General features: G+C 47.2%; 1 protein-coding gene across 1 annotated transcript in view; it reads right to left on the bottom strand.

Annotated features, from left to right (window-relative positions):
- DBNL (drebrin like) overlaps positions 1-6,584 on the bottom strand; it is a 28,240-nt gene extending 21,656 nt beyond the window's left edge. Inside the window, exon 1 of the mRNA XM_027861241.1 lies at positions 6,404-6,584. Within this exon, the coding sequence (XP_027717042.1) occupies positions 6,404-6,486 (83 nt within the window). The 5' untranslated portion in view covers positions 6,487-6,584. The remainder of the gene's footprint in view (positions 1-6,403) is intronic.
- Between the last annotated feature and the right edge of the window lie 6,259 nt (positions 6,585-12,843).

Genomic DNA, 12,843 nt, shown 5'->3' on the forward strand with positions numbered 1-12,843 from the left:
TCTTCCCCAGCTCCTAACACTCAGGAGCCTTCTGCCACTCTCTTCTCACATGATGAGGTGGCCTTGCTCCTTACCAAGGCTAACCCTTTGTACCTGTTCAAGTGACCCCATCCTATCTCCCCCAACAGACTGCCCCCTCTGTCATCCTCACTCTTTCACCTGTTTCCAATCTTTCCCTCTCTACTGGCTCCTTCCCTACTGCCTACAAACATGCCCATGTCTCTCCCATACTCAAAAAACCCTCACTTGATCCTTGCATCTTCAGTAACTATTGTCCTATATCTCCTCTGCCTTTTGAACTAAACTCAAACAGCTATCATCTACAACGGGTGCCTCCACTTTCCTTTCACTGTCTTCATAACCCTTTACAATACAGCTTCCAATGGCCTTTTCTCAAGCCTCATTCTCCCTGACCTCTCTGTGGCCTCTGCCACTGTTGATCACTCTCTCCTCCTTGATACTCTCTTTTCTCTAGGTTTTCATGACACTGACCTCTCCTGGTGCTCCTCCTGTCTATCTGACTTCTTCTGAGTCTCCTCCTTTGCTGGATCCTCCTCCAGATCACATCCTCTAACCGTAGGTGTCCCTCAGGGTTGCCCTGGCCCCTCTTCTCTTCTCCTTCTATACTACTTCACTTGGTGATTTCATCAGCTCCCATGGATATAATCAACATCTTTATGCTGACGATTCTCAAATCTACCTATCCTGCCCCACCCTCTCTGCGGACTTCCAATCTCACATTTCCACTTGCCTTTCAGACATCTTGAACTAGATGTCCAGTAGACATCTTAAAATCAGTATCTTCAAAACAGAGCTCATTTTCTTTCTTCCTAAACCACCTCCACCATCATCTTCCCTATTATTGTAAAGGGCAATACCATCCTCCCAGTCCCCCACACTCACAACCCAAGAGTCACCCTGGATTCCTCACTATCTCTCATCCCCCATATATGCAGGCTGTTGCCAAGACCTCTCCATTTCACCTTTGTAATATCTCTAGAACACGACCCCTTCTCTCCTCTTCTCTGACTCTGCCACCCTCCTGGAGCAGGCCCTCATCACCTCACATCTGGACTACTGAAATAGCTGCTGGTGGATCTGTCTCCCTCAAGTCTCCGCCCCACTCCAATCCATCCTCCATTCAATGACTAAAGTGATTTTCCTAAAGTACAGGTCTGACCACCAGTGACTCCCTATTGTTCAAAGCCTTTCATGACCTAGACCTCTCCTACCTTTCCAGTCTTCTTGTACCTTACCCCACCCCACCACATCAATCTAATGACACTGGCCTCCTAGCTCTTCCACAAACAAGACTCTCCATCACTCAGCTCCAGGCATTTTCCTGGCTGTCTCCCACAAGGCTCTGCCTCCTAGCTCCCATATTCTAGAGGAAGCCTTTCCCAACTCCTCTTACTTTTAGTGCCTTCCCAGCTTTATCTATTTTTTGCTTGTTGTCTCCTCCACTAAGTTGTGAGCTCCTTGAAGGTAGGGACAATCTTTTGCTTCTTTTTGTATCCCCAGTGCTTAGCACAGTCCCTGGCACCTAGTAGGCACTTAACGAATGTTAACTGAGACTGGTGGGTGCCGGAATACGTTCCATAGCACAACAGCTTTCATGATTGAATGTGCAAGCAACAGATGCAATGCCCCTCCTACCTCAGTGTGTGTGTGTGGAGGGGGGGGAGCCTGTGCAAGGGCACGAAAACAAGAGATGGAATATTATGCACAAGATTCAGCTAGCATGAAGGGAAATAATGTGCAATAAATTGGGAAAGGGAGCCTGGGACAAAAACAAACTGCTTTAAATACCATTTTATATTTTATCCTGGAGGCCACAGAGAGTCACTACTGAGGAAGGAGGGAGGAAGAGGGGGTAGGAGGGAGGGGGAGAAAGAAGAGGGGGAGGGAGAGACTGAAGGCTAGGAGACAACTGTAGAACAATCCAAGTAAAAGGTGAAGAGCATGATTGTGGGAAGAGTAGAAAGACAGAGACTGTTGTGAAGGCTGACATTATAAGCCTTGGTAAATGACCAGATGTGGGGGTGGGGAGGAAGAATGAAGAGTCAAGGACGACTGTGATGTTTCAAAGTTGGGTGACTGGAAAGATGGTGGTATCTTCAATAGAAATAGGGAAGCTAGGAACAGGGATCAGATCTGGGCTAGAGAAAATGAGCTCTTCTTTGGACACCCTGAGTTTCAGGTGTCCGTGACCCATACAGGCAGGTGGCCAGCATGCCCAAGAGACACAGGACTGGAGCTCAAGAAAGAGATGAGGGCTAGATGTGCAGATTCAGAAGTCATCTGCACAGAGAGGATGATATCACTTCTATGTCATTAGTAGAGAAGTGAGAGAGAACAGAAGACAAAGGAAAATCATTAAAGCAGATTGCAAAGTTTCCTTCCTTAATTGTTGTTGTTGCTCAGTAGTGTCTGACTTTTCACGAAGCTATTTTGGGGGTTTTCTTAGCAAAGATACAGGAGTGCTTTGCCTTTCCTTCTCCAGCTTCTCCAAGGCCAAATTTGAACTCACAAAGAGGTGTCTTCTTGACTTCAGGCCTGCACTCTATCCACTGCACCACCTAGCTGTCAGACACTTACTAGCTGTGTGACCCTGGGCAAGTCACTTAACCCTGCTTGCCTCAATTTCCTCATACATAAAATGAGCTGGAGAAGGAAATGGTAAACCACTCAGTATCCTTGCCAAGAAAAGCTCAAATGGGGTCACAGAGGGTTGGACATGTCTGAAACTCAACAACAACAGAACCTTTCCAGACCTAGAAGCATTTGAATTTAAACTGTGTTTCCAAGTAAAATTTTACAGTTTCCCACTGCCCAACTCCCATCCCCCTCTCCAATCCACAGTTTCAAGTGGATTGGATTCAAGTATCCTGCCAGATACCTAGGGCAAGGTAGAAATGGAGAGAGTGGGGATAGGGAGGAGGTGAGCAGAGCACGCAAACTCATTTTCTGTTTTTTAACTACCACAGTTGGTAGCTATATTAGTTTTCTGGGACCTACATCTTCTTATGCTCCAATCCTAAGTAGCCTGGAGTCAGGGTGGAGAAAAATTCTTTTCCCTGTACAGACTCAGGGTTCAAAAAGTATTCTTTGAGCTAAGCAACCTAGCACTATAGATCTTGACATGCACTAAAGAAATTCAGAATTAATAAGAAAACCTCAACCACAAGATTTAGATGAGCGGGAGATAATGGCTGAAGATATTGGTCTCATAGCAACAGAACTACATTCTTAGAGGCCCTAACTCTCTGGGCAGAACAAGATGAACCTTTAAACAATTCAGCCTTGAACGTTTACCTGTGCTACATTTTGTGAAATTATTTCCCAAATAAAGAGACTGTTTACACTCCTTCAGAGTCCTACCTCCACTTTGGTCCCATCAAGTCAAGTTAATAAACATTTATTAAGCATCTACTATGAGCCAAGCACTACACTAAGTGCTGGGGTTGCAAAAAATAAAACCAACCCCCCCCCAAAAAAACCCAGTCTAAATATGACAGGTGGCACAGTAGTATTAAACTTAGAGCTAGGAAGACCTGAGTTCAAATCGTGTTTCAGACACTTACTAGCTGTGTGTGGATGCAATTTCACTTAAGCTGTTTCCTTATCTATAAAATGGGGATAATAGCACCTACATCACAGGCTTGTTGTGAGGATCAAATGAAAAAACATTTGTAAATCTATTTGCACACCTTAAAGTGTATGCAAACAGAGTCGTACAAACAAGATACATTTCTCATTTTTCATCTGGCTGCACCACCCTGGGGCTTCTCCCCCAAGCCCAGATAACTTCATCATCCTATAAGATATTGTCAGCCGTGGTACTGCACCTCAGCACAACCATCTTCATCTCTCAATGGAAGGTGGGACCATCAACTCCAAACCTCCACTTAAGGAGAGAGCTCAGTTCAAAATCTCATTTCTCACCTGGATGCACTACTTTGGGACGTCTCTGATACCTCCTCCCCACCACCTTCTTCATTTTCCTTTTGTGTTACCTTATCCCATTAGATTGTAAGCTCCTTGAGGGCAGAGACTTTAAAAAAAAAAACTATCCTCCGAGCTTAGCACAGTGCCTGGCACATAGTAGTGCTTAATAAAAGTTTATTGACCGTTGACATATCCAAGATAAATTGAAGCCAGACTCATAGGATGTCAGAACTGGAAGGTCCAATCTCATTTGATAGAGAGGAAACCGGGGGCCTGAGAGGGTAAATGACTTAAGATCAGAGAACTAGTGAAGTGGCAGGTTGGATCTGAAACCAGGTCTTCTGACTGATCATATTGGTAAGTCAGTTACCAAGGCAGTCAACCTTAATATTCTCTGCTGAGTTTATAGCTTCTTACCAACAACAGGAAATATTCAAAACAGGCCAATTGAAATAAACAATCTAGGCAAAAAGGGGAGGGGGCAGAAAGTGGCAAATGACCACATAGAACTACAAATGCAACTGCATCTAAAAAGCTCCCTCCACCCCTTACCAAAGTAACAAGTATGACCTAAGTGCAACAAAATGTCAGCCTTCAAGTGAGGTGTGCGCTGACTGTTCAGACTTCAAAATCCGACAAGTCACTGTCATGTAAGCAAGTAAGGATACACTGTAACACTGTAGTTTTGAGGAAATGAAAGAACAGAACTCTCATCCAAATACTTGGAAACATTATTTCGCTGATCTGGGTCTAGGATTGGAAAAAACCTATGTTCCTTTTTCTTGGTAAAACTGAGGCCCTGAAAGGGTCAGCCAGCCCCTATCAGCACCTTCCCAGAAAAGACAGAACTTGATTTCCCAGTCCAGTTCTATAGAAGAGACAAAGCACTTCTATGCAGAATGCAGTGATTCCTTTCCAGGCACTCCTGACAAGGCATGGATCCTGTGGATCACCCTTTTAGAAGAGGCAGATGTGATGGCCTTAGCACTGTAAGCAGAGCTCATGGAGGAATTAGGAAGAAAAGCAAAGGTCTGAAATTCAACAGGAAGGTCCCCAGGAAGTGATGAGAGAATGCTGTAGACAGAAAAGGAAGGCAAGAAGAGGAAACTTACAGTTTTTCCCTCAAACTCTCTAAGTCTTTTGGCTGGTTCCCAAATGCCAAGTACTAAATGTTCTCAAACCCTTCTGCAGACGAGTGCTGGCGCCTGATATACCTTAGATGAAGGGAAGGGGTGTGCAGAGCCCATCCTGCTTTCTTCTAACTTCAATAAACCTCAGCCCCCTGCCCACGGAGGCAACAATGGTGTCTGCGGCACAGGCCAAGCAGAAGGCACCAAGGCCTAGACTGCTGAGTGAGCACGGTCCTGGCTTCAGGCCTCACTGGGCAGCCCCCCACCCCCACCCAGGCTCTTAGAGGACGGTGGTGGTCAGGAGAACGAAGGTAAAGAGGGAAGTGCCTGGTGGCCCAAAAGCTGGAGCTCCCCTCCCCACCCGAGGCCACACCGATGACACACCCATTGCACCACCAGCACCCGGCAGAGGGAGTGTGTGGGTGAGAAACTGCCCAGGCCTGGAGAAGACACTCAGAGGCAGCAGCAAAAGCCCCCCCCCCCCCCCCCCCCCCCGTCCCAGCACGCCGGCACCCCGGAACGACGACCCCGCCCCGCCTTCTGCACTCATTCTCCAGCTGCCAAACTCCAGTCCCTGGTCCTTCTCTGCCTCCCCCCTTCCTCTGCGGGCCCACCCTCCAGCCCCCTCTCCCTCCCCTACCCCCAGACCGTCTTGGACTTATGTAACCCCCCATGTCTCCTCTTCGCTCCCAATTCTGTTATGCCCCCTCCCTTCCAGCCCCCCCCTCCTTCTCACGCCCTTCCCATTCCTCTCCCTCCCCCATCCCCAGACCCTCCTGGGCCTCTGCACCCCGCTCACGTCTCCTCTTCCCTCCCAGACCTGTTACATCCCCTCCCCTCCCTCTCCTAGCCTTCATTCGCACCCCTTCCCTCCCTCCTTCTCACGCCTCCCACTCTCCTTCCCCCTGGAGCCCCCTCATTCCTCTCCTTCCCCCTGGAGCCTCCCCATTCTTCTCCCTCCCCCACTCCCATACCCTCCTGGGCCTCTGCACCCCCCTCACGTCTCCTCTTCGCTCCCAGACCCGTTACACCTCCCTCCCTCCTAGCCCCCTCCCCTCCCTCCTTCTCATGCCCCCCCATTCCTCTCCCACCCCCACCCCCAGACCCTCTTAGCCTCTACGCCAGCCCCCTTCCCACTCCTCTCCGTTCCCAGACCTGTTACACCCCCCTCCCTCCTTATGCCCCCTACTCTCCTCCCCTCTGGAGCCCCCCATTCCTCTCCCTTCCCCTCGGCTGGAGTCCCCCCGGTACCTTCCTTTCCTTCTCATCCTGCCCCCCACCGCCTGCAGGAGCCCCTGCCCCTCCCCCAGCCGTCCCTCCCTCACCAGTCCGTGGGTGACTTCTCGGTGACCACTTGCCGGTAGGCCTCCTGCAGCGCCGGCCCGTTCCGACTCAGGTTTACGGCCATGTCGCCACCGCCTCCACGCCCGGTCCCTTCCACACCAACTCTTCCTCTGCTCCGGGATCCTGGCTGCTCGTCGCCGTAGCCGTCGCCGCCGCAGCCGCCACTTCCGGGATGGGCCCCGCCCCCTGGCAGCCGGAAGCGACTTCGGCGGCGGCGAGCAGGGAGGTGGGAGGCGGGCGGCGGAGGCAGGGGGCGGGGTATGGGGCGGGCGCGCATGCTCGGAGAAGAGAGAGGAGGGAGGTGAGAGGTGGGGGCGGGGCAGGGGCGGAGTCTGGAAAGGAGGGAGGTGGTGCACGTGCTCCCGAGCCCCGCGTGCCCCAAGGGCTCGAGGCGCCCCAAGGCCCCCCGGCACAGGCTGCATCCGGGCCGCCCGGGCCAGGCTCTCGGGGGTCCCGTTATGCTCCTTCACGTCTGAACGGCTGGCACAGCCATCCCCGCCGGGATGCTCTCATGCCACAGAGGAGGGCTCGGAGGGCAGAGGGGTTCCACGTATACGGCCCGGGGTCTGCGGTCAAGTGTCCGCGGCAGGGTTTGGATCCATGTCTCTTCATTCCGAGTCTGACCCTCCAAACTCACCAGGACCGGAACAGAACCCAAGGCCACTCCTCCTCCCAGCACCCCCATCCTTCCTGTCATGGAAGGGTGACGGATGGAGGCTGCCCACGCAGCCCACTTCGGATGGTAAACCCAACCTGCCCAAAACAGAGCTCAGTCTCTTTCCCCAAACCCTTCCTCCCCACCCCACCCCACCCCATAGCCACGCTGTGTGCCTGGCCTGGCCATTTCACCTCTTCCCCCACTCTGGTCCAGGCCCCCCCTCACCTCACAACTGTACTATTGCAATACTATTGTGATAGCTGCTGGAGTGATGGGAGGAGGAGGGTCTGCCTCCCTTCAAGTCTCTCACTCCAGCCCATCCTCAACTCAGCCACCAAGGTGATCTTCCTCAAGAGCAGATCTAACCCTCTGGAACCTCACCCCCACCCTAATTCAAAAAACTCCAGTGGCTCCCTGTTATTTCCAGAATCAAATATAAAATCTCCTATTTGGCTTTTTAAGCCCTTCATAACCTGGCCCCTTCCTACTTCTCCGGTCTTCTTATACTTTATTTATCCTCTTATTCTTGATCCATCAAGATGATGGTCTTTCCATGCTCTTCCTCAAACAAAACACTATCCCCCCCTACTCTGAATTTTCATTAGCATTTTTTTTTTTTAGGCAATTAGGGTTAAGTGACTTGCCCAGGGTCACACAAGCTAGTAAGTATCAAATGCTTGGTCTGAGGCTGGATTTGAACTCAGGTCCTCGTGAATTCAGGGCCGTGCTCTTTCGCCACCTAGCTGCCCCTTCTTGGTCCTTTCTTATAGGATTGTCTTTGTACCTGACAATGGCGATCCATGTACTATGATGGCGATGCCTCTTCAGTGCATGGCTACCTTAGCATTTTCACTAGCTGTCTCCAGTGCCTGGAATTCTCTTCTTCCTCATTTCCACCTCCTGGCTTCCCTAGTTTCAATTCCCAACTAAAATACCACCTTCCACAGGAAGCTTTTCCTGATTCCCCTTAAATCTAGTGCCTTCCCTTGGAAATTACCTCCAATTTATCCTACCTATATCATGTTTATACATAGTTGTTTGCATCTTGTATTCCCCCTCCTTCCCTTAGACTGTGAGATCCTTTAGAGCATACACATCTTTTTTTTTTTTTTTTTGTATCCCTAGCACTTAGCACAGTGCCTGGCATAAGAGCTTAATAAATGCTTGTTTAATTGGCTTGACTTGATCTCTACCTGAACTATTGCAATAGCCTTCTGACAGGTTTCCCTACTTTCAGTCTCTCCACTTTCCAACCTATTCTCCACCAAGTCACATAATTGATATCCCTAAGATACAGTCACAAGTCCTCAATGGCTTCCTATTGCCTCTAGGATAAAATGCAAATTCCTCATGGGCCTACAATTTGAAATCCTCTCCCATCTACCTTTCTAGTCCACCCCTTCTCGATTTCTTTTCCAGTCAAAATGGCTAATTAGTTGATCCCTATACATGATATTCTATTTCCCATGTCTGGAATATACTCTCCAATGAACTCCCTCAGGATATTTGTAGCCTGTAAGGTACTTTGGGGCAGAAACTATTTGGAGTTTTGGTACAATGAGTTCTTGTGTACATAATAGGCATTTAATAAATGTTTGCTAAATTGAATGGAATGGAGTGGGGGAAACTCGCTCCCTTATACCAGGGCCCTGCAACTTTTGTCAATTCCACGTCTAGCCTGTATTTCTCCCACCCCACCCTCAGGTTCATCGTTAGAAGGTTGGTCACCAGGTGACAAGTTTTTTCCAATGTTTTGGGCCACAGCACCTCATAAAGATATCTACCATGACAATGAGGAGTTGCTTGTCTGATGGTCAAGAGAAGACCCAAACCAAGGGAAATGAGAGCATTAAGGTACAAATGTGGGGAATTCTAGAAAGTTGTCTCTGATGTATTAGAAGAGGAAAAGGCTTAACCTGTGTCTTTCCTCCACCCCCAACTTAGTCCTGGCAGAGAGATCTCCTTCCAATTAGAGCCTCTCCGAGGACCTGTAAGCTCTACCACATAAGCCAGCCAACTAGAAGGCAAAGAAGTAGCTATCAGTCTCCCTCACTCTCCCTCTTAGAATCACAAAACCATCAGTTAAATGCCTTTTGCCTATTTACCTGCTCAGGCACACTGTAGAGTTTGAGCTGAATGAGACCTTGGAGATATTGTTGACCATGCCCAACTTTTGCCCATGAATGGGGATGACTGGAACTGAACACAGAAAAAATGGAGAAAAGATCCATTCTAAGTCATGCTAGGATAACTTGGAAGTCTCTACAGTGGAGACCAGCTAACTCATCACGCTTTCTGAAGATACTTCAGTGAATCTGTGATCCTCTCATGATTTTAGGCATGTCAGAAATTACAAAGATAATTAGAGTTGCCAACCAAACCATTTATATGCTGCTTTTAGGGTGTAAAAAACACTGGCCTAATAATCCTGTGAAATAGGCAAGTCACAAAGGGTACATGATTTTCTCCATTTTCATTCAGTAGCACATTTGTAGGAGTAAAGTCAGTGGATGATGGGAATGATCCAAGGCTGAGGCATAGCTGGGTATAATGGGTGAATACCCCTTACAAGATAAGGGAGGTAGGGATTCAAGAGAAGAAGACAGTATAGGGTTGACCTGGTTTATCAAGCGTCAAGATGGAAGCAGAGGGAGTGGCTAGTGTAGAGGAAATGGCCTGGGAGAGAATTGAGGGGTTGATGTACTGGAGGTCATGGTTTGGATACAGTAGGGTTTTGTAAGTAATGGCAGAGGGAGATGTTAAAAGCCAATAGATTCTGTTCAGACAAGAGGATTTCAGAATTTTTATACATGGAAATAGTACATTTGTGGGTGATGGATGGCAAGATCTTTGTGTATGGCTAAGGGAGGAGTGGAGGACTTAGCTTATGAGGCAAGGGTAGGTCATGCATCTAAGTGGTTAGTTTGAGGGAGAATCATTATGTATGTTGAAGTTCCTAAGTATGAGAGCAGAAGTTGGGGAGGAGGGAGCCATGTACCCAACTCATTGAGGAAGATTTTGGAGTGAACAGAGGGGGTGAGGTGTCTAGTAGACAACAGGATTTTGATTGGGTGGAAGATATGAATAGCATAAACCTCAAAGCAGGAAAGGTTATTGGGTGATGGAGGAAGGGGGAGAACCTGGAAGTGAAGTGGGGAGCAAGGAGTGTTCCAACTCCCCTTCCTTGGCCAGCTGAGGGGAATGAGTACAGGTACAGCCTGTACTAGAAAGGGAGGCCAGGGAGGCTGTGCCATCAGGAGGGACCCAGGTTTCAGTAATAAATCTATGCTGCTGTTGCTTGCTCCAGCATTTGCTAGGTTATTAAGAAAGCAAGGGAGTTCCAGAAAAAACATCTGCTTTTGCTTCATTGACTACACTAAAGCCTTGCACTGTGTGGATTACAGCAAGATGTGGTGAGTTCTCAGAGAGATGGGAGCACCAGATCGTCTTACTTGCCTCCTGAGGATCTTGTATGCGGGCCAAGGAGCAATAGTTAGAACGAAACATGGAACAGCTGACTGGTTTAAGATTGGAAAAGGAATACCACAAGGCTGTATATTATCACCTCATTTATTTAACTTAGATGCAGAGTACTTCATGTGAAATACCAGGCTGGATGAATCAAAAACTGGAATTAAAGTTGCCAGGAGAAATAGTAACAATCTCAGATATGCAGATGATACCACTCTGATGGCAGAAAGTGAAGAGGAATTGAGAAGCCTCTTGATGAGGGTGAAAGACGAGAGTGTAAAAGCTGGCTTGAAGCTTAACATCCAAAAACTAAGATCTTGGCAACTGGTCCCATCACTTCCTGACAAACAGAGAGAGAAGAAATGGAAGCAGGGTCAGATTTATATTTTTGGGCTCAAAGATCACTGTAGACAGCAACTGAAGCCATGAAATTAAAAGACGCTTGCTTCTTGAAAGGAAAGCAATGGTAAATCTGGACAGCATAATAAAAAGGAGAGACATCACTTCTCCAACAAAGGTCCATATAGTCAAAGCTATGGTTTTTCCAGTAGCAATGTATGGCTGTGAGAGTTGGACTTTGAGGAAAAGGCATCTTTAGAAACAATGTGCAAATCCAGTTTCCTTTCCTTGGGAAATTTAACATTTAAAATCTTTTCCCCAATGGCCATCTTCTATTCCATGATAATAATTCCCCTTAACATTCACATAGAAGACTTACAAAAATGCTCTCCCAATAACAACCCTATCGGGTAGATAGTGTGAATTACATTATTCCCCTGTGCCTGCCCTTTTTTTTTTTTTTCACCTGAAAAGACTGATTCTCATAGAAGTTGTAAGCAATCTTTATGTGTTTAATTCCATCCCTTTCTTTGATCCTCTTCAATTCTACTTACTACAGCTTCATGGAGACCACTTGTGGTAGGCAGGCCAAGTCTGGTAGTTCAGGATTGAGACTGGAAAGAAAAGCGATTCTTGTAGGCCATCTACCAGTTAACAAAATGTTTATAGTTACCTACAAGAGGGAAAAGTTCAGCACTGATTCAGCTGGGTGCAGCTTCCCTGCCTTTCCGTTGGTCATGATGGTCTGCTAATCAGAAGGCTGGGCAAAGAGAAGTGTCCTGACTCCTGTACAGGCTTTTTGTGTGTAGGCCATCAGCAAGTTAAGTCAATAGCCCTGAAGTCCCTTGAGCTGATTAAGTCTCAAACATCATTACTTCTCAAGGAAAAAATTAATAGCAAATATTAAATTAAAAAATAGCAAAATTATACAAATTAAGAAAATTTAAAAATAGTAAACATTAAGCAAAAACAGCAAATATTGCCTCACTGTACCACTCATGCCCACCACCAGCAATAAGGAACAATGACGGCATAAATTTATTGAGTGCTCATGGGCTAGGATATTTTATTAGAATTCACACATCTCTACTCACGGATCCATTTTTCGCCACCATTTCAAATAAAAAGTATCAATCAACTATCTTTAAATTGTTTCTCTTCTCTACAGAATTGGAATTAGAAGGGACTTCATTAATCCACACCATACCTGAACAAGAACTGCTTCCTGTTCATCCCCAAGTAGTCACCATTCTTTTGCTTACAGATCTCCAGTGGAGGCCACTTACTACCTCCTGAGATAGCCCACTACTTCTTTTTATTTTTATTTTTTGAGGCAATTGGTGTTAAGTGACTTGCCCAGGGTCACACAGCTACTAAGTGTCTGAGGCTGGATTTGAACTCAGGTCCTTCTGACTCCAGGGCTTCACCACCTCGTTGCCCCAACAGCCCATTCTACTTCTTGGTGGTTCAAATTGTTAGAAAGTTTTTCCTTGCATCAAACCTACATTTTCCTCATTGCCACTTCTACCCTTACTCTTCTTTCTGACATCTGGGGCCAAGCAGAACAAGTATGTCTCCTCTTCCATTTAACAGCCCTTGAAATGCTGAAGGACAGTTACAAGGTCTCCTCTATTGCTTCTTCTCGAGTCATTTAATGTATCCTCAGAAGGCATGGATTTAAGGCCCTTCACCATTTTGGTTCCCCTCCTCTAGTTGCCATCCAACATATCAACATCCTTCCTGAATGTGGCACCTAGAACCAATCTCAATGTCATCTTTTCTCACCTTCACTAGACGTCTTTTCTTCCATGTGTCTTTTGCTGGCTCATTCCCATGTTAAGGATGTTAAATCCAATGAGCTTTTTAGGATTTCATTCTCTCTGCCTAAATTCTCATTTGATTTCATAATGTTATTCTTTTGTTATGGGTTTTATTTGGGTTTCTCTCTCCCCT

The sequence above is a fragment of the Vombatus ursinus genome, unplaced genomic scaffold, assembly GCF_900497805.2.
Source record: "Vombatus ursinus unplaced genomic scaffold, bare-nosed wombat genome assembly UNPS02014599.1, whole genome shotgun sequence".
In the NCBI taxonomy this organism is placed as follows: domain Eukaryota; kingdom Metazoa; phylum Chordata; class Mammalia; order Diprotodontia; family Vombatidae; genus Vombatus; species Vombatus ursinus.